Below are 25,713 nucleotides of genomic sequence, written 5' to 3' on the forward strand. Positions count from 1 at the left end.
ACCTGTGATCCTTACCTTTGTGTAGTTCCAGGATGTTGTGAAAATGCATTTGATTAGTGATGGTCCAGGGTGTGAAAATTTACATTTTTCAATATTAAAAATACTTATGTTAGCTGCAGATATAAATACACCTTTTGATGTTAAAATTAATCAAAACGATAATTGAACCTAAATAAAAACATAAATTCAAACATTATCCAACCATCACAAATGAGTGTGCAAAGTGTGCAATACTTTTAAATTATATGTTCATTCTGTCATTCAGTCTTGCATCTTGTTTGTCATTTATTTCCTTGGACATCATGTCAAGCTTCGTACTCCAGGCTGTTAGGATCCTGAACTCTCTCCCCCCTTCTGCGTAGCGTCCTGTACTTTTGCGCTATATTCTGCTGTCTGCTGTATGCACACTTGCTCCGTTTTGCTCCTCTTATTTATTTATTTATTGTGTTATTTGTTTATTTATTAATCACTGTTATTATTCATTGTTTGTGCCTTCTTGTTTTTATTTTGTGTTGTTTGCTTGTATGTATGTCGTGTACTATGTCTTGTTACCGTGGGATAGTGGAAACGTAATTTCGATTTCTTTGTGTGTCTTGGCATGTGAAGAGGTTGACAATAAAGCAGACTTTGACTTTGACTTTTTGACTTTGATGTCAAAGGTCTCCAGATCAGTCATGGGCACCGTCCACTCTCCGCGTCACATTCTGAACGAGAGTTGAGGCTCCTCAGCCCAGGGATTGCCAGAAGGGGCTCCACGATGACCTTCAGAAACTCTGAGAATAAAGAGAAAGACAAATAATATTGTTAGGGTTTGCGGAATATCTTCATCGTATGATTATGTTGGAATGTAACCTGTGATAATTTACCTAGCTTGTCCTGTCTTACCAAAAGTAGTAGACCAAAGTGCTAAGTTCTTTTCACCTGATTGACTAGCTGCAGAGGAAGCAATCAGAGTTGCTTTGTTTCCACAAAGTCGTAAAAGGCCCCCTGCTATGCTTTGATCAGCAGGGGAGCGGCTACACCCCATCCTGTGTTCCAACACCCCCACTTTCAACCCCACTGTGTTTCTTCTCAATAAATATGCACCTGATGAGGCCTGACTTCAGACTTCATTCGACCATCGCTGTAAGCACAGCGACGAGTGAACTCTCCGCCTGCAGGTGTCTGAAACGACTAACTTGTCTCCAGTGTGGTTCTTGCAAAATAAGTTAGAGTGAACACTACCCTAACATTTTGGTGCCGAAACCCGGGACCCTCATACCCGCCATCTGGCTGACGGAGGACGACGCGCTGTACACCGTCGACGGGCCAGCGTCCATTAGGAGGACCTGGTAAAGAAAGACCTGGGAAGGAAATCCTTCGCTGGGCCAGCGTCTTAGGTCTGCCTTCGTCTGACAGAGGTGGATTGACGGGACCCGGCAGTGCAACGAACCAGGGGACAAGTAAGTTAACGCCCTAAAGTTGTGTGATTGTGTTGTTGTGAAACGCGTAAAAGGTAGAGGTGCACGGAATATAGCTTGGGTTCGAGTCCCAGGGGAAGTAACAGACTAAGAAAAGCAGAGCTTCTTTTTCGTTCATCGAAGAAGTGCGTAGATTCTTCTTTGTCTGTTCTTCCAAGCTGAGGGATCTGGCTTGGGTTAGAGTCCCAGTGGAAGGAACGTGCTAAGAATCACGGAGCTTCTTTTTTGTTAATCAAAGAAGGGTGTAGATATTTCTTTGTACGTTTCTCCGGCCAAAGAACAGCTTGGGTTCAAGTCCCAGTGGAAGGAACGGGCTAAGAAAGAACAGAGTTTCTTTTTCCTAATTGAAGAAGGGCGTAGATTCTTTTTTCTGTCCGTTCCTCCAAGCTGTGTTGGAGGGTTTTACACCCATCCTGGATAGGCCTAAAAATAAAAAGCGCTGGTGTTTGTGTGGTTGAGAGTGCAACTGGTAGGATAAATTGACTGCAAAGAGAATTTGGTGGAAGGTCAAGTTAAACCTGCATTGAGGATCCTCAAAGAAAATAAAAATAAAACAATTGTATAAACCTAAAATACCAAATTAAGATGGGAAACAAAACCGGTAAATCCCTAGCTCTTGAAGGAGATGAGAAGTAGATGGCATGTAAATTTCTTAATTGTATGCAATACAGGCCAAAGTGGAAGAAAAAGTATGGAGTAGAAGGGAAGTTGAAAGTTGAAGTGTGGAAGATGGTGGTTGATGTTTTGGAGGAGGGTGTAGATCAGTGGTTCCCAAACTTTTGCAGGCTGGCGCCCCCTTTGGGTCCCCAGTGAATTCCTAGCGCCCCCCCCAGGCATTTATATAAATAAATAATACATTTATATAAATAAATAAATAATACATTTATAATATCATTACCATTACGTTGAATTAGTGGGAGCACTGAGTTTGTTTCTCAGAAACGAGCCGGTCCCATCTAGACGTAATCGGAGACAATGACACCCGAAGTGATTTAAGGTTTGTCTTTTATTGCAGGATGCTTGGTCTCCATGTGTTGAAGCAGTTTTGAATGCTTCACTGCCTGGTTAGTTAGCCTGTCGCCACATATTAGCTTTGCAGGCTCGACTGGGGAAACATGTCCCGTGACCGGGACGAGTGTCTTGACCTGAATTAATTGATCGTCGATAAAAAAAAAATTGTGCGGCTTGGCGGCCCGGTACCAAGTGACCCACGGACCGGTACCGGTCCGCGGCCCGGTGGTTGGGGACCACTGCCCTAACCAGCTCAACACAACACAACACGGCGCGTTCTGGCGAGTCCCCAATTTCATGTTGACTTGAACTCAAGATGATGTTGACCGCCTGAATGCGGTTTTTATTATAAGATAAAATTCGGAACATTACAAGCTTGAAATTACAAACCTGAGCTTTTGCTTTTGTAGTCTATGCTGTCGGATCTGACTGGGCCAGAGCGGCGTGTTGTGTACAAATCGACTGCCGCCCCCCTACCGCCCCCCTACCGCCCCTTTCTTCCTCACCGCCCCCCCAGATCTTTCCACCGCCCCCAGGGGGGCGGTACCGCCCACTTTGGGAACCACTGGTGTAGATAGAACGACAAAGGGACTGAAAAAGAAAAGAAAAGAGAGAGAGTTGAATTGTGCTAGAATGTGGTTGAAAGCTTCACAAGAGAAAAGAGAACAAATTCAAGAGACAAAACCTGGAAAGATAAAAAGTGATGAGACCGCCATTCAATTAAGATTTGAAAAAGAATTCTGGGTGCACAGTGGCACCCCATTCGATGATGATGATGTTGACCTAGATGAAGATACAACAGTCTTCTTTCATGGGTCCTAGCAGGCCAGAGGAAGAGGTAGAGGCCAACAAGGTCGCAGGCCGCAATGTAACTCAAAACCCCCATCAGATTCTGACAACTGTTGGAACTGTGGGAGACGGGGCCACTTCGCAAGAGAGTGTCGTCAGGCAAAACGACACCTATCAAAGGGTGGAGGAAGGGGCAGAGGAAAAGCCAAATTGTCAGCGTGACTAGATTCCTCCCCTGTGATCTCTTGTGCTCCTACAGAGGAAGAAATAACAGATGTCCATATGAAAGCAAGACATGTCATTGTCAGATTATTAGAACGTTTTTAGATTGTTAGAGCTCCTGTCCATGCAAGGAGTATGACAATGCTGTTGTATGCCCAATGACAAATGACCAGAGATCAAATTGTGTATGTACACTAAAGTTAAAATTTGCAAATCAAGTGGTAAATGAATGCAACTGGCTTCTAGAAGATAAATAAAACTTAGAATGTGCTGTCCTCGTGTGCGTGGGAGGGACCAGCTCATGATCGACCACAGGAAATGGCCAGCCTGTGACGAATCATTGGTGCTGGGATCTACCTTACGCGCGCGAGAGCTGTGCATGTGTGTTAAAATGATGAAAATTGGCCACACTTTTAGTGTACAGAAATTTGCTAGACTGTGGTCTATCCAATTTGCACCGCAGAACAGAAACGCTATTGAAAGATAAAAATGAGAGGAAAAGGGAGAAATCTGTTTGCGAGCAGAAACTGATCCACACTAGTGCATGTTAAGTAAGAAACGACAGAACATGCTTTCAGGAATTGGAAGAATCAAAATTGTGAATTTAAGACGTTCACATTTAATAGAAATAATTGACTGGTTGTGTTATAAGATTATACAAACTTCTATATGCGAGCTGATTCTGAGAGATTGGGTTCTTCAAATTTAAAAACAAAGAAAGACTTCTGATTGATTTGCCAGCAGTTTTTTTTTTGTGTGTTGAGTTTTTTTGGGATTGGTGGATTGTTCTATCAGGAACCTTGAGATGAAAACAGTATGTGAATGTTGTGTGGTGAGCTTGGATGAATTGGGACCGACGTGATAGAAAGTCTCCTTCTTGGAGACTGTGTGTGAGATGCAAATGAGCATTGATGACTGATTGCCTGAATGAAGGGAATATACAGGTTGAATGGTTGACGTTGTTGGACTCTACTGTCGAAAATTAGTAGAGCGACTTTGAAGAAAGAGTGATTTTGAGTACGTTAAATGCTAAGGAAGAAATAAATACATAAAGGAAATAAAAAGGTTGCTTTTGGATTGCTAATTAACTAGGAAAAAAAAAAAACTGGAGAACCAGTAACACATGCAGAAGATGTGTGAACTGGGAAACTGAGAAGCGTTTTGGAAGGAAAATCAAATTAAATGATGATAGAGTCATATGTGGTAAAGAACACATCCTCCCAGACAGTTTGTCAAGGTGTGAGACATGGGCGTCGCCAAGCCTCAGAAGGAGGGAGAATGTTGTATAGAGAGTGGGAGATAAAAAAAAAAAAATATATATATATATATATATATATACACGACACTTTACTACATATAGATTCTCTAATACATATGGCGTTGTACCATTGAGTTAGATTTTTTTCTCAAACTTTTGCTGTAAACAATTGGAAGATGATTGAAAAGTGACTGAAGAAGCCATGAGGAAGTGGTGTAGCTGTTTGGAAGGGCACGCGCTTATGCGTTTCCCTGGCTAATCAACATTATTTAACTGATAAGGGGATGGGCAAAGGAACCATCTGCTACAGGACTTAAGGTCCGTTCCTACAGTAACCAAGATCAGAGAATCTCCGATAAAACAGGAGGCAATAAATGGGATAGCCTCTGTCATAAATGGTCTTTGGTCAGGAGGAGTCATTCGGAAGTGCTCAAACACTTCTCGCAAACACTCTTATTTGCCCAATTCAAAAGGGCAATAAAATTAACTGGTGAATGATACAATATATGCAAGAAGCAGACGAAGAACAGTCCCTGGCAGATTACATGATCAGAACGCTCAGACTGACAGAGGTGTCAAATGCAAATTTACTGCCGCCTGATCTTTCATCCTCACAGGTCGACAACGCCGTCATACCAGGAGACTGGGTCTACATCAAAGTCATCAAAAGAAAGAGCTGGGCCAGCCCACGGTGGGAGGGACCATTCCAAGTCCTGCTGACTACCCCCACCGCAGTAAGGAGGACCATTCCAAGTCCTGCTGACTACCGCCACCGCAGTAAAGATAGCTGAACGGCCCAGCTGGATTCACCTCAGCCACTGCAAGTTGCAGAGAGTGCTGGACCCCTAATTCGGAGTGGGGGGAAGTCTGACTTCAAAGGAGTCCTATCGTTTAGGGTGGGACGTCTCAATGTTGGTGAAGAAAACAACGATCCCCACTCCGCTAGGCGAGGGGATGTCCCGGTGTCTCTGCCATCCTAGTAGCAACGGGGCTCCATATGCCAGATGGATCCTCTGCTGCGTTGTGGTTGGAGCGTGCTATGGTCTATGGACTCAACTGGACAGACCACTTGACAATGTTGACCGTGGAAAACGATGGTCACACGATGAGAACTTTCCCGAGAAACCCATACGAAACCAACACGTGGTACCGCTATGTCAAATTCACTGTGAGATCGCACACACAGGAGGGCTGCTATGTGTGTTCCAAACTCCCTCCGTCCTCCACACAAGTTCACTTGGAGGCCAGAGCAATGAATGTCACTGAAGCGAAATGCATGGCATCCATGGGAGGAGTTGGATATCAACACCGTGCTGTCACAGTCAGTGATGCCGACCCGTCCCGCCCTGGACTTGCGGAAGGTACCTGTGATCAGCTTTTCTGGACAAATCTCAATGTGACTGTTAAAGGACGAACACTGCCGCAGGTGGCCTTCACAGACCGGCCACCTGGAGTGAACTATACGTGTTACATCCAAGGAAGTGAGACCCACAAATGCATTGACAGAGACTGCTCTCCAGGAGGGAACTGGATGGGAGCTTTGGACATCGCCACTGAGTGTCAGGATAAGAGAGCCATTTCAGGTGGTGAGGGCTCTCCGACCAACATGGCTGCACCATCAAACGGAACATACTTCATACAGAACGGCTGGTGGCTTTGTGGTCACAAGGTTTATCCGATGCTGCCCGCCAACTGGACAGGAGTGTGTGCACCAGTGTGGGTGACAGACCACACCTACAGGATACAACATCGTCAGCTGACGACAGCACACAACTCTTCTGGACGTCGCCGCAGGGCGATTACAACCTTTGACCCCCATGACCCTGTCTGGGGTGCAAATGTTCCGGACGACCATAAAATATGGCCTGTCGGAAACAAAGTTGTTCATGCGCTTTTTCCTTGGATCGGAGTTGGAAAACAATCTCTCTTCATCGAGACACTGAACTATCGTTTTCAATCCTTTGTGAACCTCTCACTGCAAGTCGATGATGGACAAAATAGAGAGATCCAGGCTATTAGACTAATGGTCTTGCAAAACAGGATGGTTCTGGACTTGTTGACGGCAGCACAAGGTGGTGTGTGCCACATCATTGGGACTTCCTGTTGCACATACATCCCAGGAGATAACGCACATCAAGGAAGCCATGAACTCACTGAGGAATTTACAGCAGGCCATGTCGGAGGATAACATCCCACATCAATGGGATTTCTTTTCATGGCTATTCTCTGGCGCGTGGTGGCAGTTGCTGTTGAAACTTGTGACTCCTGTGCTTGCTGTGCTGGTATTGTTGTGCTTGTTTACGACCTGTGTTATCCCATGTTTGAAGTCTGCTGTGACAAGGTTTGTGTCTTCTACCGTGGCACAAGTGCATATACAACTTCTTAGAGATGACGGATGTGATGACTATGATGTGCTGCGAGACGTGGATTGCGTAGATGCTGTTTAGCTCGGCATTATTTTACAGAAACTTGATGATTTGACCATCGAAAATGCCTTGCAAGTGATGGGTACAATGATGTACTGTTTCTGTGTTTTTCTTTTTCTTTTTTTTATTGATAACATTCTGGTCGCCTAAGGCAGAGGGGCCGTGTAACTCTTTTCCTGCATTTAATCTGGCCGCAGGTTTTTCAGTTGCACACAAAATTTGGACTGGAGCATTGAGGGAAATACCTCGTCTTCACTGGAAATTATTGCTGTCATTGTATTTTCTTTCTTATGTTTGATTGATCGGGTTTGACATACTCATATGATAAAACAGGGGGGATATGTTAGGGTTTGCGGAATATCTTCATCGTATGATTATGTTGGAATGTAACCTGTGATAATTTACCTAGCTTGTCCTGTCTTACCAAAAGTAGTAGACCAAAGTGCTAAGTTCTTTTCACCTGATTGACTAGCTGCAGAGGAAGCAATCAGAGTTGCTTTGTTTCCACAAAGTCGTAAAAGGCCCCCTGCTATGCTTTGATCAGCAGGGGAGCGGCTACACCCCATCCTGTGTTCCAACACCCCCACTTTCAACCCCACTGTGTTTCTTCTCAATAAATATGCACCTGATGAGGCCTGACTTCAGACTTCATTCGACCATCGCTGTAAGCACAGCGACGAGTGAACTCTCCGCCTGCAGGTGTCTGAAACGACTAACTTGTCTCCAGTGTGGTTCTTGCAAAATAAGTTAGAGTGAACACTACCCTAACAAATATACTCACTTAAATTACTGCAGCTATGACCTCTTTTTAAATGACTAATGCCTACAAAAAAAACTTTTACCTGGCGTTTCACACTCACTTCCTAGCTGTTGAAGAATGACGCAAATATTAGCTGCAAGATTCAAATGAACCATTCTCCAATGATAAACTTTGCCCTGTTTGAAAAGAAAAATGATGGCATTCTGTCTGTGCCTTTGAATGTGCTGCAATTTAATTTGGCTGTTGTACATATCCAATCACGTTATTTTAAAATAGTACTGATAAAATTGCTTGTTCTACAAGTTGTTATCCAAATGATGAAAATGTACAGGGTAAACCTGGGTTTTATTTTGCACTTTGACATCCGCCCCGGTTTCCGGAGTGTGAAAGGCAAGGCAATGACATGTCATAAATGCAAGTTCCATATTGAAGATTGCAATTACGACATACGCTTTTTGCATATGCTCGACAGTAGCTAAGCATACATAAGTATATTCAAACCACGAATAACAGATCAATTTCCAAAGACAACGCAAGGCAGTTGTGATTACTTCTACAATCAAGAATAAATCAAAAATCAATCAGTACCTTGTGGAGTCCGTCCGGTCAGTTTTTAATAAAGATGCTCCTCTTTTCTCCAGGCTTGGAGTCTGATAAAGAGGGAAAGGGAAAGAGAAGATGTCTGATTTGACAATTCACCCATTAACCGCTGTTAATTACATGACACAACACAATTTTAACTTTTGAAGTGATTTGCCTTAGAGTTCCAAGCCCTGTTGAGCGCAAAACAAAGTTAGATGCACATTTTAATGACACCAGAAAATAAAAACCTACCTTTTCACGTGCCACTCCTTGAGCTAAATCTGGAGTCACAAATCACAACATGGGTAAAAAGGGAAATTACATCTTTGCCATGCCATCAGAAAATCTCAAATTTGTGATCTATACTTACTGTTTGATCTTGTTTTGTTTTATAATAGCCATGGCGATTTTTGAAAGCGAGCTGCTGACATCTGCGAAAGCAATGTCATTATTTATATTAGTTTTGAATTCACATATGAATTGTAAATGCATACGGCATAACCTCTTGTCAAAAATAACATTTCCTTTTAAAATGTAGGTAGTTATATGCCTTATATGTACAGTTATAAATTTTCTAAAAGATTTTATTCACTTGAGATTTTTTTTACTAAAGAAAACCACTACGTCAAAGTCAAAGTCAAAGTCAGCTTTATTGTCAATCCCTTCATATGTCAAGACACACAAAGAAACCGAAATTCCGTTTCCTCCATCCCACGGTGACGAGACATACAAGTAGGCGACACAAAACAAAAACAAGAAGGCACAAACCATAAATAATAAATAATAAATAAAATAAAATACATAAAATGAGCGATGAATAAATAACAGACCAATAACCCATTAAACATGAGGGGCAAAACCGAGCCAGTGAGCATACAGCAAGAACAGGACGCTACGCTGAAAGGGGGAGCGAGTTCAGGATCCTAACAGCCTGGAGTACGAAGCTGTTGGAAAGTCTGGTGGTGCGGGAGCGCAGGCTCCTGTACCGCCTCCCAGAGGGCAGAAGTTCAAACAAAGAGTGAGCGGGGTGACTCACATCACTCACAATCTTGGTCGCCTTGCGGGTGAGATGGGAGGTGTAAATGTCCTTCAAGGAGGGGAGAGAAGCACCAATAGTCTTACTAGCCGTTTTCACAATGCGCTGCAGGGCCTTCAAGTCTTGGTCAGTGCAGCTGCCACCCCAGACAGCAATACAGCTGGAGAGGACACTCTCAATGGTGCCGCGGTAAAAAGTAGTCATGACGGCCGGAGGAGCCCCCGCTCGCCTGAGTTTCCGAAGGAAGTACAGGCGGCGCTGGGCCTTCTTCGCCAGCGACGCGGTGTTGGTGGACCAGGAGAGATCCTCACTGATGTGCACCCCCAGGAACCTGGCGCTGCTCACTCTCTCCACCACAGCACCGTCGATGGTCAGCGGCAGGTGTTGGGCGTGACCCTTCCGGAAGTCAACAACAATCTCCTTGGTCTTGTCGACGTTCAGCAGGAGGTTGTAGTCCCTGCACCACGCGGTCAGAAGGTCAACCTCCAGCCTGTATTGAGTCTCGTCTCCCTTGGTGACGAGACCCACCAGAGTCGTGTCGTCAGCAAACTTCACTATGCGGTTGCCGCTGCAGGTGGCAGCGCAGTCATGCGTCAGGAGGGTGAAGAGCAGCGGACTGAGCACGCAGCCTTGGGGGGCCCCTGTGCTCAGCGTGATGCTGGCGGAGATCTTGTCGCCAACACGTACCACCTGTGGCCTCTGACAGAGGAAGTCCAGTAGCCAGTTGCAGGTACTGAGGCCCAGCTTGTCAAGTTTGCTGATGAGACGCTGCGGCACAATGGTGTTGAAGGCAGAACTGAAGTCCACAAACAGCACCCTCACATACGAGTCCTTCCCCTCCAGGTGGGTGAGGGCCGAGTGGAGGGCAGAGCAGATGGCATCCTCAGAGGACCGTTTGGCTCGGTACGCAAACTGGAAGGGGTCAATGGTGGGGGGGAGAACTGACCGGATGTGCTCCAAGACAAGCCGCTCAAAGCACTTCATGACGATGGGCGTAAGTGCCACGGGGCGGTAGTCATTGAAGCAGGACGGAGCAGGCTTCTTCGGCACAGGTACGATGGTGGCAGCTTTGAAACACGACGGGACGATGGCCTGCTGCAGGGAAGTGTTAAAGATGTCCGTGAAGACACCCGTCAGCTCACCAGCGCAGTCCTTCAGCGCTCGACCCGGGATGTTGTCCGGGCCCGCCGCCTTACGGATGTCGATAGCGGCAAGCGTCCTCCTCACGCTGTCGGCGGAGAGGCACAGGGGCAGCTCGTGGGAAGGGGGAGTGGCCTTCAGCGGGCAAGTGCTGTTCTGAGCGTCGAAGCGAGCAAAGAAGCGGTTGAGGTCATTGGCCCAGATGGATGAGTAGGTTCGAGAGATTTTCAGTGGCAAGTAGCGTACATGCTAGTCCGGAGGAAAATCAGGTAAACACGCTAGTGTATTGCATGGGCGATGAAGCTGATGATATTTTGCGTGGACTGGCTCTGACGGAGGATGAAAGGCTTGAATATGCGGCAGTGCGGGATGGGCTGGAGAGCTTCTTTATGGTGAAAAGGAATGTGATCTACGAGCGGGCAAAATTCAACCTGCGCAAGCAGGGGGAGGATGAAACGGTGGGCTCTTTTCTAACTTCTCTTTATGCGCTGGCTGAACATTGCAATTACGGGCAGCTACATGACGAGCTAATTAGCGATAGACTTGTTGTAGGGCTGTTGGATGCCAAGTTGTCAGAACGAATGCAGCTGGATCCTAAGCTGACGCTAGGGAGCGCTACAATCATGGCAAGACAGAGTGAAGAGGTGAAACGGCAACAGTCTGCTCTTCGATGGGCCAAAGAAACAAGTGGCACTTTGTCTGTAGACCGAGTAAGTAAGAGCGGCAATAGGTCAAATTTCAGAGTGCCCCAAATTGCTAAGAGCCAGGCTAGGGCACAGAGCGTGCAACAGGAGAGGGGGAGAGGAATCCAGTGCTACAAATGTGGAAGCTCACAGTCCCACTCACCGCGAGAGTGCCCCACAAATGATGTAACATGCCATTCATGTGGCAAGAAGGGACATTACCGCCGCGTGTGCAAGTCTGCTAAGGCTGTCCATGAGGTACAAGAGAAGGAAGATGAACGCTTTCTTGGTAGCGTATCAGCAGAGCAAGGTGATCCATGGTTGGTTGACATAGACATTCATGGTGCAGTTCAAGATTGACACCGGTGCTGACGTCACAGTCATACCTCACACTGTGTTCAAGGAGATCTACAGAGACAAAGATCCACCCACTCTCCGAGAGACAACAAAAACCCTGAAGGGACCAGGGGGTCGTCCACTTGACGTTGTGGGCATGGCCGAACTGTTGTTGAGAAGAGGAGAGAAAGAGGTGAGAGTATGTCATCCGACACCTGCACACTGCATTGCTTGCGAGGCCTGCAATCAACGGGCTACAGCTGGTGGCACGTCTAGACACCATCACGATTAAGGCAGTGAAGGAAAACTACCTGAAGATATGCAGGGGAATTGGGGAGATGCGACAGCCATACAAAATCAGCCTGAAACCAGGTGCGCAACCATTCTCACTCAAAACACCAAGGAGAATACCGCTGCCACTGATGGACAAGGTGAAGCAGGAACTGTCCCGTATGGAGCGCCTTGGGGTGGTCTGATGCGCTATTCTTACTCGATTGTTTATGTCCCGGGGAAGAGGCTATGGACGGTGGATACATTGTCAAGGGCTCCTGTCGCAGGTGGAGTAACTCGGGATGAGAGACAGCTCTTTGAGGATACTAAAATATACGTGGACACCGTGATGGATAATTTGCCAGCGAGCACTGCGTACTTGGATGAGCTGAGGGAGCAGTGTCTGCAGACGGGTGATGGCATTGTGTGGAGAAGAATGGCCTGCACACAGCAAGACTGAACCAGGACTCAAACTGTATTGGGCAGAAAGAGCGTTCCTCACAGTATAAGATGGACTCTTGCTCAAAGGAAGCAGGCTTGTTATTCCTGCAGTGATGAGAAACCAGTTTCTCGCCAGACTACACGAAGCCCACTTGGGAGTGGTTAAGTGTCGTGAGCGTGCACGACAATGGTGGCCTGGGCTGAGTCAACAGCTGAATGAGTTGGTTCTCAATTGCCAAAACTGCTGCAAGGAGAGACAGAACAGCATGGAGCCAATGATGCCATCAGAATACCCAGAGCGACCATGGCGGAAGGTAGGAGCAGACTTGTTCACACTGGGAAGGGACAACTACTTGCTGGTTGTTGATTATGCTTCCAGATTTGTAGAAATTGCTCTTCTTATGCCTATAAGATCAACAGATGTCATCACTCACCTGAAATCAATCTTTGCACGCCATGGCATCCCAGAGATGGTGGTGACAGATAACAGGCCTCAGTTCTCAGGTGCGGCCTTTACAGCATTCGCAGGGTCATATGGCTTCGGGCATATCACGAGTAGCCCGAGATATCCCCAGAGCAACGGGGAAGCCGAGCGTGCGGTCAAGACTGTTAAGGCTCTTTTGAAGAAAGCAGCTGACCCTTACCTTGCGCTGCTAGCGTACAGGGCAACCCCACTGTGGAATGGTTACAGTCCGGCACAACTGCTCATGGGCAGGAGGCTCCGTGCGACGGCGCTGCTGACTCCGATGTTGCCGGACAGTGAGGCAGTCATTCACAAGGAGAGGGAGAAGAGGATGAGTGATGCGCAACGCTACAACCTGCAACACCGGGCACGGAATCTTGACAAGCTCAATCCTGGGAAGGAAGTATGGATCACAGATCAACGAGCCACAGGCGTTGTGGTTGACAGTCACCCTACTCCACGTTCATATATTGTGGAGGGACCCGACGGGATTGTCAGGCGAAACCGCCGTCATCTTATCCCTATGAGGTTATCACCAGAGCGGCATGACGATACACCGCAATCCCTTGAGGGTGTTCCTGGACAGAGTTCCTCAGAGCCACCGCAGCACACCGCACCTGAACCACGACCTACTCCTAGAACCAGGTCTGGGAGAGCGGTGGTGAGACCAAACAAGCTGAACTTGTGAGAGAGAGACTCAGAACATTTTATGTTTGATGTTGGGAGTGAATTTTTGTTTAAGTTGCAAATGTTTACCTAAGGGTCTAAAGTAAATGTTTAGTTATTTGTTCAGGTTCAGGTAGTCACAAACCTCCCAGCTATAGAGGCAGAATAATTCTCTGAGGTTTGTGGAATCAATGGTAGTCTACCCATTGATTCTAGGAGAGGGAGATGTGGTGTTAATAACAGCTCTTATGTTGAAATCCCCAGAGGGGGCACGGGAAGATGACGTCAGAGACTGGGAACAGGTGGTGGAAGGATTGCAGAGCATGAGGTTGGAAGTTAATAAAGTGGCTGTCGTCACATCAAACTACAGTTGAACTCACTGGTATCTTTGATAACACGACAGATACAAGCCTTCCGTTGTGTCTTATTTTGATTTTGTTTTTAGAAGCAATAGGCTCAAACCCATAGGCCACTTTACTTGCGCTGCACACTTCTTCTTCTCCTTGTTTTTTATACGGTGGCGCACAATTTATGCACGTGTCTGCCCCTAGCGTTTAGAACGAAGCAATACAACATTGTAATCCCATCCGATTACAGCTGGTTTAGGGTTCAATATTTCATATTTGATGGATTTAATTTTGGCATCTATGGAATAACCTCATATAGATTTCTATATCAGGTTACAGAAATAACCACACTTCACAGGGATCATTGGTTGTTTTAAACAAAGCAATACAAATTATGTACATTATTTATACAACATAGCTGGTTTAGGGTTTAATATTTCATATTTGATGGTGGGGACAAGCGGTATAGAAAATGGATGGATGGATGGATTTAATTTTGGCCTCAGGTTACAGAAATAACCACACTTCACAATGGTTGTTTAAAACAAAGCAATACAACTTCTGTAGATTATTTATACAATATACAGCTGGTATAGGGTTGAATATTTCGTATTTGATGGATTTAATTTTTGTCCGTCTATGTGTGCCTTGCGATTGGCTGGCAACCAGTTCAGGGTGTCCCCCGCCTACTGCCCGATGACTGCTGGGATAGGCTCCAGCACGCCCGCGACCCCTGTGGGGACAAGCAGTATAGAAGATGGATGGATGGATGAATTTAATTTTGTTGTCTATTTTAGGTTATTCCATAACCCTAATATCAGGTTACAGAAAAAAACACACTTCACACGGATCAATGGTTGTTCAAAACAAAGCATCACAACTTCTGTACATTATTTATACAACTTACAGAATGGTTTTGGGTTTAATATTTTATATTTGATGGATTTAATTTTGTCTTATATTTTAGGTTCTTCCATAGCCCCAATGACACTTTACACGGATCAATGGTTGTTTAAAACAAAGCAACACAACTTGTTTTGGGTTTAATATAATCATATAACGTCGCTCCCAAGTCCCTGAAATTGACTGACAACAACTCACTCAGCAACACAAACAAAATTATTGCACTTCCGTCGCTGGGCAGACAGCCCTGCTGACAGAGGACACTCGTAATATCAAAAACTTCATAGACATCGAGTATTAAAATAAAATCAGACACAAAATGGAACCTGGGGCCCGCCGATTCTGTCCTGAAAACAACGTCACCAACAAAGTCATCATATAAAACAACATATTCTCATAACTTCAACACAAAACCCCCTCCGTGAGTGGTGGAGGGGTTTGCGTGCTATGATCCAAGGAGCCATGTTGTCTGAGGCTTTATGCCCCTGGTAGGGTCACCCATGGCAAAAGGGTTCTTGGTGAGGGGCCAGACAAAGCACGGCTCAGAAGACCCCTTATGACGAGTAAAATATAAGGACCTAGTTTTCCCTCGCCTGGACGCGGGTCACCGGGTTCCCCCTCTGGAGCCAGGCCTGGAGGTGGGGCTTGAAGGCGAGCGCCTGGTGGCCGGGCCTTCGCCCATGGAGCCCGGCCGGGCACAGCCCAAAAAGAAAATGTGGGTCCCCCTTCCCATGGGCTCACCACCTGTAGGAGGGGCCAAAGGGGTCGGGTACAAAGTGAGCTGGGCGGCGGCCAAAGGCGGGGACCTTGGCAGTCCGATCCCCGGCTGCAGAAGCTGGCTCTTGGGACATGGAATGTCACCTCTCTGGCTGGAAAGGAGGCCGAGCTGGTGTGTGAGGCAGAAAAGTTCCGACTAGACATAGTCGGACTTGCCTCCACACATAGTTTGGGCTCTGGTACAAGCCCTCTCGAGAGGGGCTGGACTCTCTTCCACTCTGGAGTTGCCCACGGTGAGAGGCGTCGAGCAGGTGTGGGCATACTTATTGCCCCTCGGCTGGGCGCCTGAACGTTGGGCTTCACCCCGGTGAACGAGAGGGTAGCCTCCCTCCGCCTTCGGGTGGGGGGACGAGTCCTGACGGTTGTTTGTGTCTATGCACCAAACGGCAGCTCAGAGTACCCACCCTTGTTGGAGTCCCTGGAGGAAGTGCTGGAGAGCACTCCTTCTGGGGACTCCATCGTTCTACTGGGTGACTTCAATGCTCACATGGGCAATGACAGTGAGACCTGGAAGGACGTGATTGGGAGGAACGCCCCCCCCCCCCGCCCTGAACCCGAGCGGTGTTCTATTATTGGAATTATGGGAGTTCGCCCAACCAGTCCACATGTGTTTTGTGGCCTTGGAGAAGGCGTTTGACCGAGTCCCTCGGGAGGTTCTGTGGAGGGTGCTTTGGGAGTACGGGGTGCCCAGCCAACTGATACGGGTGGTTCGGTCCCTGTATCACCGATGCCAGAGTTTGGTCCGTATTTCCGGCAGTAAGTCGGATTCGTTCCCAGTAAGGGTTGGACTCCGCCAAAGCTGCCCTTTGTCACCGATTCTGTTCATAATTTTTATGGACAGAATTTCTAGGCGCAGCCAAGGCGTTGAGGGTGTCTGGTTTGGGGACCTCAGCATCATGTCTGCTTTTTGGAGACGACGTGGTGCTGTTGGCTTCTTCAAGCCGTGATCTCCAGCTTTCACTGGAGCGGTTCGCAGCCGAGTGTGAAGCGGTCGGGATGAGGGGCAGCACCTCCAAATCCGAGTCCACGGTCCTCGGTCGGAAAAGGGTGGAATGCCCTCTCCGGATCGGGGATGAGATCCTGCCCCAAGTGGAGGAGTTCAAGTATGTCCGGGTCTTGTTCACGAGTGAGGGCAGGTTGGAGCGCGAGATCGACAGGCGGATTGGTGCAGTGTCGGCAGTAATGCGGACTCTGTACCGGTCTGTCGTGGTGAAGAGAGAGCTGAGCAAAAAGGCAAAGCTCTCGATTTACCGGTCGATCTATGCTCCTACCCTCACCTATGGTCACGAGCTATGGGTCGTGACCAAAAGAACAAGATCCAGGATACAAGCAGCTGAAATGAGTTTGCTCCGCAGGGTGTCCGGGCTCTCCCTTAGAGATAAGGTGAGAAGCTCGGTCATCCGGGAGAGACTCGGAGTAGAGCCGCTGCTCCTCCACGTTGAGAGGAGCCAGATGAGGTGGCTCGGGCATCTCATCAGGATGCCTCCTGGACGCCTCCCTGGGGAGGTGTTCCGGGCATGTCCCGCCGGTAGGAGACCCTGGGCATGACCCAGGACGCGCTGGAGAGACCATGTCTCTCAGCTGGCCTGGGAACGCCTTGGGATCCCCCAGGATGAGCTGGATGAAGTGGCTGGGGAGAGGGAAGTCTGGGATTCCCTCCTAAAGCTGCTGCCCCCATGGCCCAACCCCAGATAAGCGAAAGAAGTTGGATGGATGGGTGGATTCAACACAAAACTCTCCAAGACTGCAATCGACAACCTGTAAAAATGAATACAAGTTACACAACCAATCCACATTCCGCTCCTTGGCTGGCAGCTGAAGCTGCAATAAAATCAAGTGACACAAATAACCAGAACAACGGTTCGCTCTTGTCGCAAACATACAGTCGCCGTCCACGTAGTCCGTCACACCATCGGGTGAGTCCAGAGTCATCACACATCATATTGTCCATCGTCTTAATGTTCCATGCTGGTCGTGTCTTGTCCGGCCGGCTGTGGCACTGATATGGGCCTTCTCCATTGAACTATTTTGTTGTCAATGGTGCCTCAAATTCATCACGACAACTAGGTAAGGTCAGAACTCATCACTTACCAGTCTTAGTTATACTAATTTATAATGTCTACATACTTTCAGGTGAGAGGAATCTTATCCTCAATTGTGATCACATCACCCCAATCTCAAACTACTTTGGTCATTCATATTGCACACACACACACACGCACACAAGCACACACACACACACACACACACACACACACACACACACACACACACACACACACACACACACACACACACACACGTACACACTCCCAGACACACAGGCACCTTTATCGCTCAGCTCTCATCCCACAACAAGCAAATTTAGTATGTGTAAATGAGCAGGTAAATATTGAATGCTAAAAGTAACCCTTTATGTCTGGACGTTCTCGTCAATTGAATATTTCTTACAAACATTGTTAGGGTTGACAAATTATCTTGATTGTATGATTATGTTGGAATGTAGACTATATTGATTAACCAGTTGCTGAGGGGAACAATCGAACTTCTTCTGTTCCCACATCGTAAACAAAGTGCTAAGACCTCTGGACTGGTTGACCAGCTGCAGAGGAAGCAATCAAAGTTGTTTACCCCAATGTCGTAAAACACCCGCTGCTCTGATTTGACTAGATGCCGGGGGTTCACCAAACCTGTCCACTCTCACCCCCACACTGTTTTCTCTCAATAAATACTCTCTTGCAAGAGACCAAAGGCAGACTGCTCTTCAAGCACCTCTGTACCACACAGAGTGCTGATGGCATCTCTGCTTGCAAGCGTAAAATGGCCAAACTGTCTCACCTGTGGTTCTTGCAAAGACGTTAGAGTGAGCAACACTCTAACATTTTGGTGCCGTGGCCCGGATCCCAACATACCCGCTGCTGACGGACGGAGGAGGACGTGCTGCACACTGTCGACAGGTCAGCGTTCATTAGCAGGACCTGGTAAAGAAAGACTTGGGAAGAAAATTCTTCGCTGGGCCAGCATCTTAGGTCTGCCTTCGTCTGACAACAGTGGATTGACGGGATCCGGAAGCGCAACGAACCGAGAGTCAAGTAAGTTAACGGCCGATGTGATGTAAAAGTGCTAATGTGAAATGTTTAAGTGAAAAGTGCACAAAATACGGCTTTTGTTTGCCCGAGCCATGAGATACGGCTTTAGTTTGTCCGAGCAATGAGATACGGCTTTGGTTTATCCGAGCTATGAGATACGGCTTTGGTTTGTCCGAGCTATGAGATAGGGCTAGGGTTAGAGTCCCAGTGGAAGGAACGTGCTAAGAAACACAGAGCTTCTTTTTTGTTAATCAAAGAACAGCGTAGATTTTTCTTTGTTTTTCCGAGCCAAGAAACAGCTTGGGTTCGAGTCCTAGTGGAAGGAACGGGATAGAAAAAACAGAGCTTCTTTTTCGTTAATCGAAGAAGGGCGTAGATTCTTTTTTGTCCGTTTTTCCAAGCTGTTTGGGAGGGTTTTACACCCATCCTGAATAGGCCTGAAAGTAAAAGAAAGTGCTAGAGTTTGTGTGGTTGAGAGTGTGACTGGTAGGATAAATTGACTAAAAAGCAGTACTAGCAAAAACCCACGGCAATAACACAGGCTAGTAATTAGTTGGAAGGTAAATTCAAACCTGCATTGAGGATCCTTAAAGAAAAATGAAAAAGAAAAAATTGTAAAAAGTAAAATACTAAATTAAGATGGGAAATGAAAACTGTGAATCCCCCAATAAAGGAGCTCTTGAAGGAGATGATAAGTAAATGGCGAGTAGATTTCTTAATTGTATGCGATATATGCCAAAGTGGAAGAAAAAATATGGAGTAGAAGGAAAGTTGAAAGTTGAAATGTGGAAGATAGTGGTAGAAGTTTTGGAGGAGAGTGTGGGTAGGAAGAAAACGGGACTGAGAAAGGGTAGAAAAGAGAGAGAATTGAAATGTGCTAGAAAGTGTTTGAAAGTGTCACAGGAGAGAAGAGAGCAAATTCAAGAGACAAAATATAGAAAGATGAAAAGTGATGAGGCCGCAAGTGTTTGTCAGACCGGAAGGCAATGAGGCCCCAGTGCGCAGCCGCACTGTTCAAGGCCGCAGCTCAAGCAGGGGAACAAGAGGAGCCTTCCGCTCCTATGGAAAACATGTATCCAAATTTAAAAGACCTGAACCCTCCCCTGTAAAATAGCAAAAGATGTCATGGTCAGATTATTAGAACTCCTGTACAAACAAGAAGTATGACCAATGATGTTGAATTTCCTCCAAAAATATAGACAATGCATGATGTATGCCCAATGATACAAGTTCCAAACCATATTGGAGGATAAAGGCCACTAATATGATAAAATAGAGGATGACGTTTGCGCAGCGTTGTTTGTTGATGTCGTTTGTGTACTGTGTTTTTATTATGGGCCCTTGTGTTGTTCGTGTGCTGTCTGTGTTTGTCTATGTGTTGAAATGATGAAATTGGCTAAAATAGTGCTAAAAGAAATTTACTAGATTGTGGTCTATTCGATTTGCACCGCAAAACAAAAATAATTTTGAAAAATTAAGGAAAGGAAAAAAAAGACATTTTAGGTGTTGTTTAGGAGGTTTGTGGGCAGAAACTGGTCAACATTGAATTACTGTCTAGCCCTGATGATAAATTCGAGAGAAAGAGAGAACATGCTTTCTGGAATTGAATGAAGCAAAATTGTGAATTTAAGACATTGCAATGCTAAATTTGGTTGTATCATAAGACTATACAAACTTTTACATGAGTTAAACCTGAGAGATTGAGTTAGTTAAACTTAAAAACAACAAAAAATGTTCTGATTAATTTGCTGGTCGTGATTTTGTGTTGAGGTTTTTTTTTTTTAGATTGGTGGATTGTTTTATCAGGGACCTTGAGACAGGAAAAATTAGGATGAGGAATGTGAGTTGAGAATGATATATGAATGTGTGAAGAGCTTGAAGAGAGCTTGAAGAGAGTGAAACCTATCTGTGATGGAAAGGCTATGGAGGCTGTGTGTGAGATGCAAATGAGCAAAGATGAACGATTGACTGGATGAAAGGAAAATACAGTGAATGTTTGAAGTTGTTGGAGACTACTATGGGAAAATTAGCAGAACAACTTTGAAGAATGAGTGACTTTGAGCGAGTTTAGTGCGAAGAAAAAAAAGGGTGGCTTTTGGATTGATAATTAACTAGAGGAAAAAATAGGAAGAAAAAACTGGAGAACCAGTAACACATGCAGAAGATGTGTGAACTGGGAAACTGAGTAGCGTTTTGGAAAGATGGTCAAATTAAATGATGACAGAATCAAATGTAGTAAAGGACACATCTTTCCAAAAAGGTATGAGGCATGGGCTTGCCGAGCCTCAAAAGGAGGGAGAGTGTAGGACAGATAGTGGAAGACAGTAATAATACAACACTTTACGACATATGGATTTTCTAATACATTTGGAGTCAGACCATCCATCCATCCATCCATCCATCCATCCATCCATCCATCCATCCATCCATCCATCCATCCATCCATCCATCCATCTTCTTCCGCTTATCCAGGGTCGGGTCGTGGGGGAAGCAGCTTTAGGAGGAACTCCCAGACTTCCCTCTCCCCAGCCACTTCATCTAGCTCATCCCAGGAGATTCCAAGGCGTTCCCAGGCCAGCTGAGAGACATAGTCTCTCCAGCGCGTCCTGGGTCGTCCAAGGGGTCTCCTGCCGGTGGGACATGGCCGGAACACCTCCCCAGGGAGGCGTCCAGGAGGCATCCTGATGAGATGCCCGAGCCACCTCATCTGGCTCCTCTCAACGTGGAGGGGCAGCGGCTCTACTCCGAGTCTCTCCCGGATGACCAAGCTTTTCACCTTATCTCTAACCTTATCTCTAAATGAGGAAACTCATTTCGGCCGCTTGTATCCCCGGATACGGGATCTCGTTCTTTTGATCACGACCTATAGCTCGTTACCATAGGTGAGGGTAGGAGCATAGATCGACCGATAAATTGAGAGCTTTACCTTTTGGCTCAGCTCTCTCTTCACCACGACGGACCGGCACAGAGTCCGCATTACTGCCGACTGTTGGGTTCATCAACATTTTACAATCTTGACCCGGACTGTCTCAGTAAATATAGGCCAGTTTCAAACCTCCCATTAATAGCAAAACTTCTTGAAAAAGTAGTAGCGCAGCAGCTTATTGATTACATGGTCGCCAATAACCGATATGAATCTTTTCAGTCTGGTTTTAGAGCTAATCATTCCACTGAGACAGCACTTGCTAAAGTGACTAATGATCTCCTCATAGCTATGGATTCAAACACTTCATCGATATTGTTACTACTCGATCTTAGTGCTGCCTTCGACACTGTAGACTTCGATATTTTATTCGAGCGTCTTAAAAGTTGTGTTGGTATTTCGGGGTCAGCACTAGGCTGGTTCTATTCCTATCTATCAGACAGGACGCACCGAGTGGTCCATGGCAATACGTCGTCTGAGCTCTAGAATGTTACGTGTGGTGTCCCACAGGGATCGGTACTCCGACCAATTCTAATTAACATTTATATGATTCCGCTTGGGGACATAATACGTAAATATAATACACTGCTAAAAAAAATTAAAAGAACACTTTGAAAACACATCAGATTTCAATGGTGGAAATAAATGGTGGATATCTATACTGATATGGACAGTTTAATGTCTCAGGAACAAAAGGATGCCACATCTTTTGATGGAAATAAAAGTTTTCAGCCTACAAAGGGCTCAGTATATAGACACCCCAAAAATCAAAGTGAAAAAATGATGTGGCCTGCCACTTCAATTTCTGCAACTCCACGAGCTTGTATGCATGCTTGACAACGTCACGGCATGCTCCTAATGAGACGATGGATGGTGTCTTGTGGGATGTCCTCCCAGATCTGTCTAAGGGCATCAGCAAGCTCCTGTCTGAGGAGCAACCTGGCGGCGTCTGATGGACCGAAACATTATGTCCCAGAGGTGTTCTATCGGGTTTAGATTAGGTGATCGTGAGGGCCATTCAATTGTGTCAATTCCTTCATCCTCCAGATACTGTCTGCATACTCTTGCCACATGAGGCCGGGCATTGTTGTGGATCAGGAGGAACCCAGGACCTACTGCACGAGCGTAGGGTCTGACCATGGTGCAAGGATTTCATCCCGATACCTAATGGCAGTCAGACTGCCGTTCTCTAGCCTGTAGAGGTCTGTTCGTCCCTCCATCAACAGCTGCATTGCTGAAACTGATTAACAACCCTTTCTGCCACGTACCTTACCAAAACCTTATCAGAAAAGTCTAATTGAATTCATGCCATACCCTGATAAAAAACTGTTCCTTTAATTTTTTTGAGCAGTGTATTAGTTTTCAATGTTACGCGGATGACACCCAATTATATATGCCTTTATCGATGACAGATCTGCGGGACTTGCGGAGATCAAGCAATGGATGTCCCTCAACTTCCTTCGTCTTAACCCAGATAAAACTGAGATGTTGATAATTGGTCCAACTCGTTATCAACACTTATTTAAGGAAACCACTATAACTGTAGATAACCGTACTATCACTCAGAGCGATACTCTAACTCAGGGGTGGCCAACCAGTCAGAGACTAAGAGCCACATTTTTTACTGTGTCATCGCAAAGAGCCACATCATACACATGAGCACACATGAACACCCCCCCCCACACACACGCACACAAACACGCACGCGCGCGCGCACGCGCGCGCACACACACACACACACCCCTCTGCTCAGCCAAATTTATTGTGACATTATTATGTCACGCACCAACATGATAATGACAAATTGACTCCTACAGTACTAAAACCACAGACCAAAGACCACATTTTCAACAATGAGCATTGTGTGCATTGTCTCACAAAGACAAACTCTCAGTTCAACAAATTCCACAAACAAAAACATAATAAGTTTTTTCACTTACTATGTGTGGCGGGACAGACCATTCGTTTGAGTTCGTCGTTTTCAGGAGACAAGATTTCAATAACGTCACTGAGGCATATTTTAACGAACTCCACTTCATTGTATGGCTTTTTAGCCCGTGCAATGTTCCAAGCCAGTTGAAACAATGCAAGTGTGACAGTCTCTGAGTGCTTTGTAATTTTTTTGAAAAACTGTACCTATTTTTCTGCCTGACTTTTCAAAGTCTCCAAACTTGTGCTTGCGAAATTCAGTCCCTTTTGCAAAGTCCTTATCGATATTGGCATGAAGTGAGCTGAAGTGGCGCTGACCATTTGAAGCTTTTAAATGCGCCAATGACGTCCGACATATCAGGCAGAATGGCTTGCCATAGCGTTCAACAAAAAACAACTTTAACTCTGTTAAAAACGTCCTGTGTTCATCGTCATATATTCGTTTAGCTGTGCATTTTTTCCTTGCCATTTTGGCAAGCGTCTTGTCAGCCTTTCTGGACCTAATGGGCCCCCGTAGTCACAGTCGCCATTCATAAAAAAAGCGGGCAAAACCAATTCACCTCACGCGCATGCGCGTTTGACCAAAATACCATATTGAACTCAAGCGAAGCAAATACGCACGAAAAATAAACACAAATGTTGATATGAACGTAAAAGAGCCGCATGAAACTAGCCAAAGAGCCGCATGCGGCTCGCGAGCCCCGGGTTGGCCACCGCTGGTATAGATGTCTAATAGATGTCTATTAGACGTCTATGCTATAGACGTCTCTTTTAGACCTTTTTAGACGTGTTTTAGCCGAGACGTCTGGGTAGCGTATAGACGTCTAATAGACGTCTATTAGACGTCAAAATGCTCGCAGGGGTAATGTTATGGGAATACCGTTTCTTTCCATGTATAATGCGCCCCCATGTATAATACGCACCCTAAAAATGGCATGTCGATGCTGGAAAAAAACCTGTACCCATGTACGCACCCAAATTTTGACTCCTACTTAAGTCCGTAAACGTAAAATTATTTCAGAAAAAAGATCATCTTTGGGAACAACCGGATGTTATTCTGCCGGTCAGTATCACTGCGCATGCGCTAGCAAACTCGATAGCGAAGAAATGTTTCGGATTTGTGTAGGGTACATTGTGACAGCAAACGAGCAGGTGATCGAGCAAGCGTCTGATACGAGAGCATTGTGTTCGTATGGAGCGTGTTTGAAGTGAACAGCAGAGAAGAAAGGAACAAGGCAAAGTGTTGTGAAATAAAATATTACCTGTAATACGCATTTAGAACTGAACTCTCGCTCTTTATATAGCTGACGTGTCTTGCGCATCCGTTCTGCGCATCTGTAATGGCGGCCTCCGTATGATATCCGGTTTGCGGTGGAGATTAAAAAACTAACAATATTTGACAATAACACACCATCAAGGATTGCACCATCACATCAAACGATGTCAATTCTGAATTTTACTGACTAAGTGTGTTGGGCAGGATGGCTGAATGCGATGCGTGATTGACAACAAACAAGAAGAAAGGTGATTTCAAGTTTTATTTCGAGGGAGATTTTCTTCAAAAATTGTTGTACCCATGTATAATACGCACCCAAGATTTTAGGACAATAAATTAGTTAAATTTTGCGCATTATACATGGAAAAAAACGGTAGTAGTCCCAACCACTACTACATTTTGGACCTGGTTGTTACATGGATGGGAGACTCTCAGGGAATACCAGGTGCTGAAAGCTTTTTTATCATTATTTTTGCTCGTCACATGTGAAAGGAAACTTTTACAACAGCCATCAAGTACCGTCGCTGTTTGGCATGGGTTTTAAGGGGCGATTGTATCTATCACTCCCTCCAGATAGACTCCACTATAGTTCATGTTACAGCAGACGTTTATTATTCATTCGTCTCCGTCAAACTATAAACAGACATAGAATTGTATAAAACACATATTTACAGGATAACATTCACAAAAAGTAATAAAGGAAATGTACAATAAACTACACATAAACTTCAGCACTAACAATATGGCTAGTGTTGGATTTGGTCCACAATTTGGGGAGCGCACTATCCGCGCCTCACGGCAAAAGCCAGAGCCAATCACCTGTTATCCAATTTACTCTCTGCGTGTTCGTTTTCTTTTTCAGTGTAAGGAAAAGACTGATACACCGAAACAAAATTAGACTTACACAGGTTGGTTGAGTTCAATCA

The 25,713-nt window shown here is 45.7% G+C and overlaps 1 protein-coding gene and 2 long non-coding RNA genes across 4 annotated transcripts; 1 reads left to right on the forward strand and 2 right to left on the reverse strand.

The window, feature by feature from the left end:
• Nucleotides 1–656: 656 nt before the first annotated feature.
• LOC119125053 lies at nt 657–22,757 on the reverse strand. Its single transcript, XR_005098431.1, has 4 exons — nt 22,747–22,757; nt 21,175–21,180; nt 18,117–18,118; nt 657–773 (listed from the first exon to the last, which is right to left on the reverse strand). It is a non-coding gene; the product is annotated as an uncharacterized LOC119125053 (long non-coding RNA).
• Nucleotides 8,010–8,897, reverse strand: LOC119124974. 2 transcript variants are annotated; one of them, XR_005098385.1, is made up of 4 exons: nt 8,761–8,897; nt 8,659–8,699; nt 8,515–8,576; nt 8,010–8,033 (listed from the first exon to the last, which is right to left on the reverse strand). It is a non-coding gene; the product is annotated as an uncharacterized LOC119124974 (long non-coding RNA). The 2 variants fall into 2 exon arrangements; XR_005098384.1 differs by lacking the exon at nt 8,659–8,699 and having other exon boundaries at nt 8,761–8,888.
• LOC119124741 lies at nt 10,904–11,897 on the forward strand. Its single transcript, XM_037254991.1, has 2 exons — nt 10,904–11,677; nt 11,771–11,897. Exons 1-2 carry the CDS (start codon nt 10,975–10,977, stop codon nt 11,848–11,850), a joined length of 783 nt encoding a protein of 260 aa, XP_037110886.1. The 5' UTR covers nt 10,904–10,974; the 3' UTR covers nt 11,851–11,897.
• Nucleotides 22,758–25,713: the final 2,956 nt, after the last annotated feature.

The sequence above is a fragment of the Syngnathus acus genome, chromosome 1 (assembly GCF_901709675.1).
Source record: "Syngnathus acus chromosome 1, fSynAcu1.2, whole genome shotgun sequence".
Lineage (NCBI taxonomy): Eukaryota > Metazoa > Chordata > Actinopteri > Syngnathiformes > Syngnathidae > Syngnathus > Syngnathus acus.

Excerpts from the sequence above, each read along its gene's own strand:
- LOC119124741 (XM_037254991.1), top strand. The coding sequence starts at position 10,975 with ATGGGCGATGAAGCTGATGATATTTTGCGTGGACTGGCTCTGACGGAG. Across the intron at positions 11,678-11,770 it reads TAGCGTATCAGCAGAGCAAG|GAGATCTACAGAGACAAAGA; the intron begins GTGATCCATGGT and ends ACTGTGTTCAAG.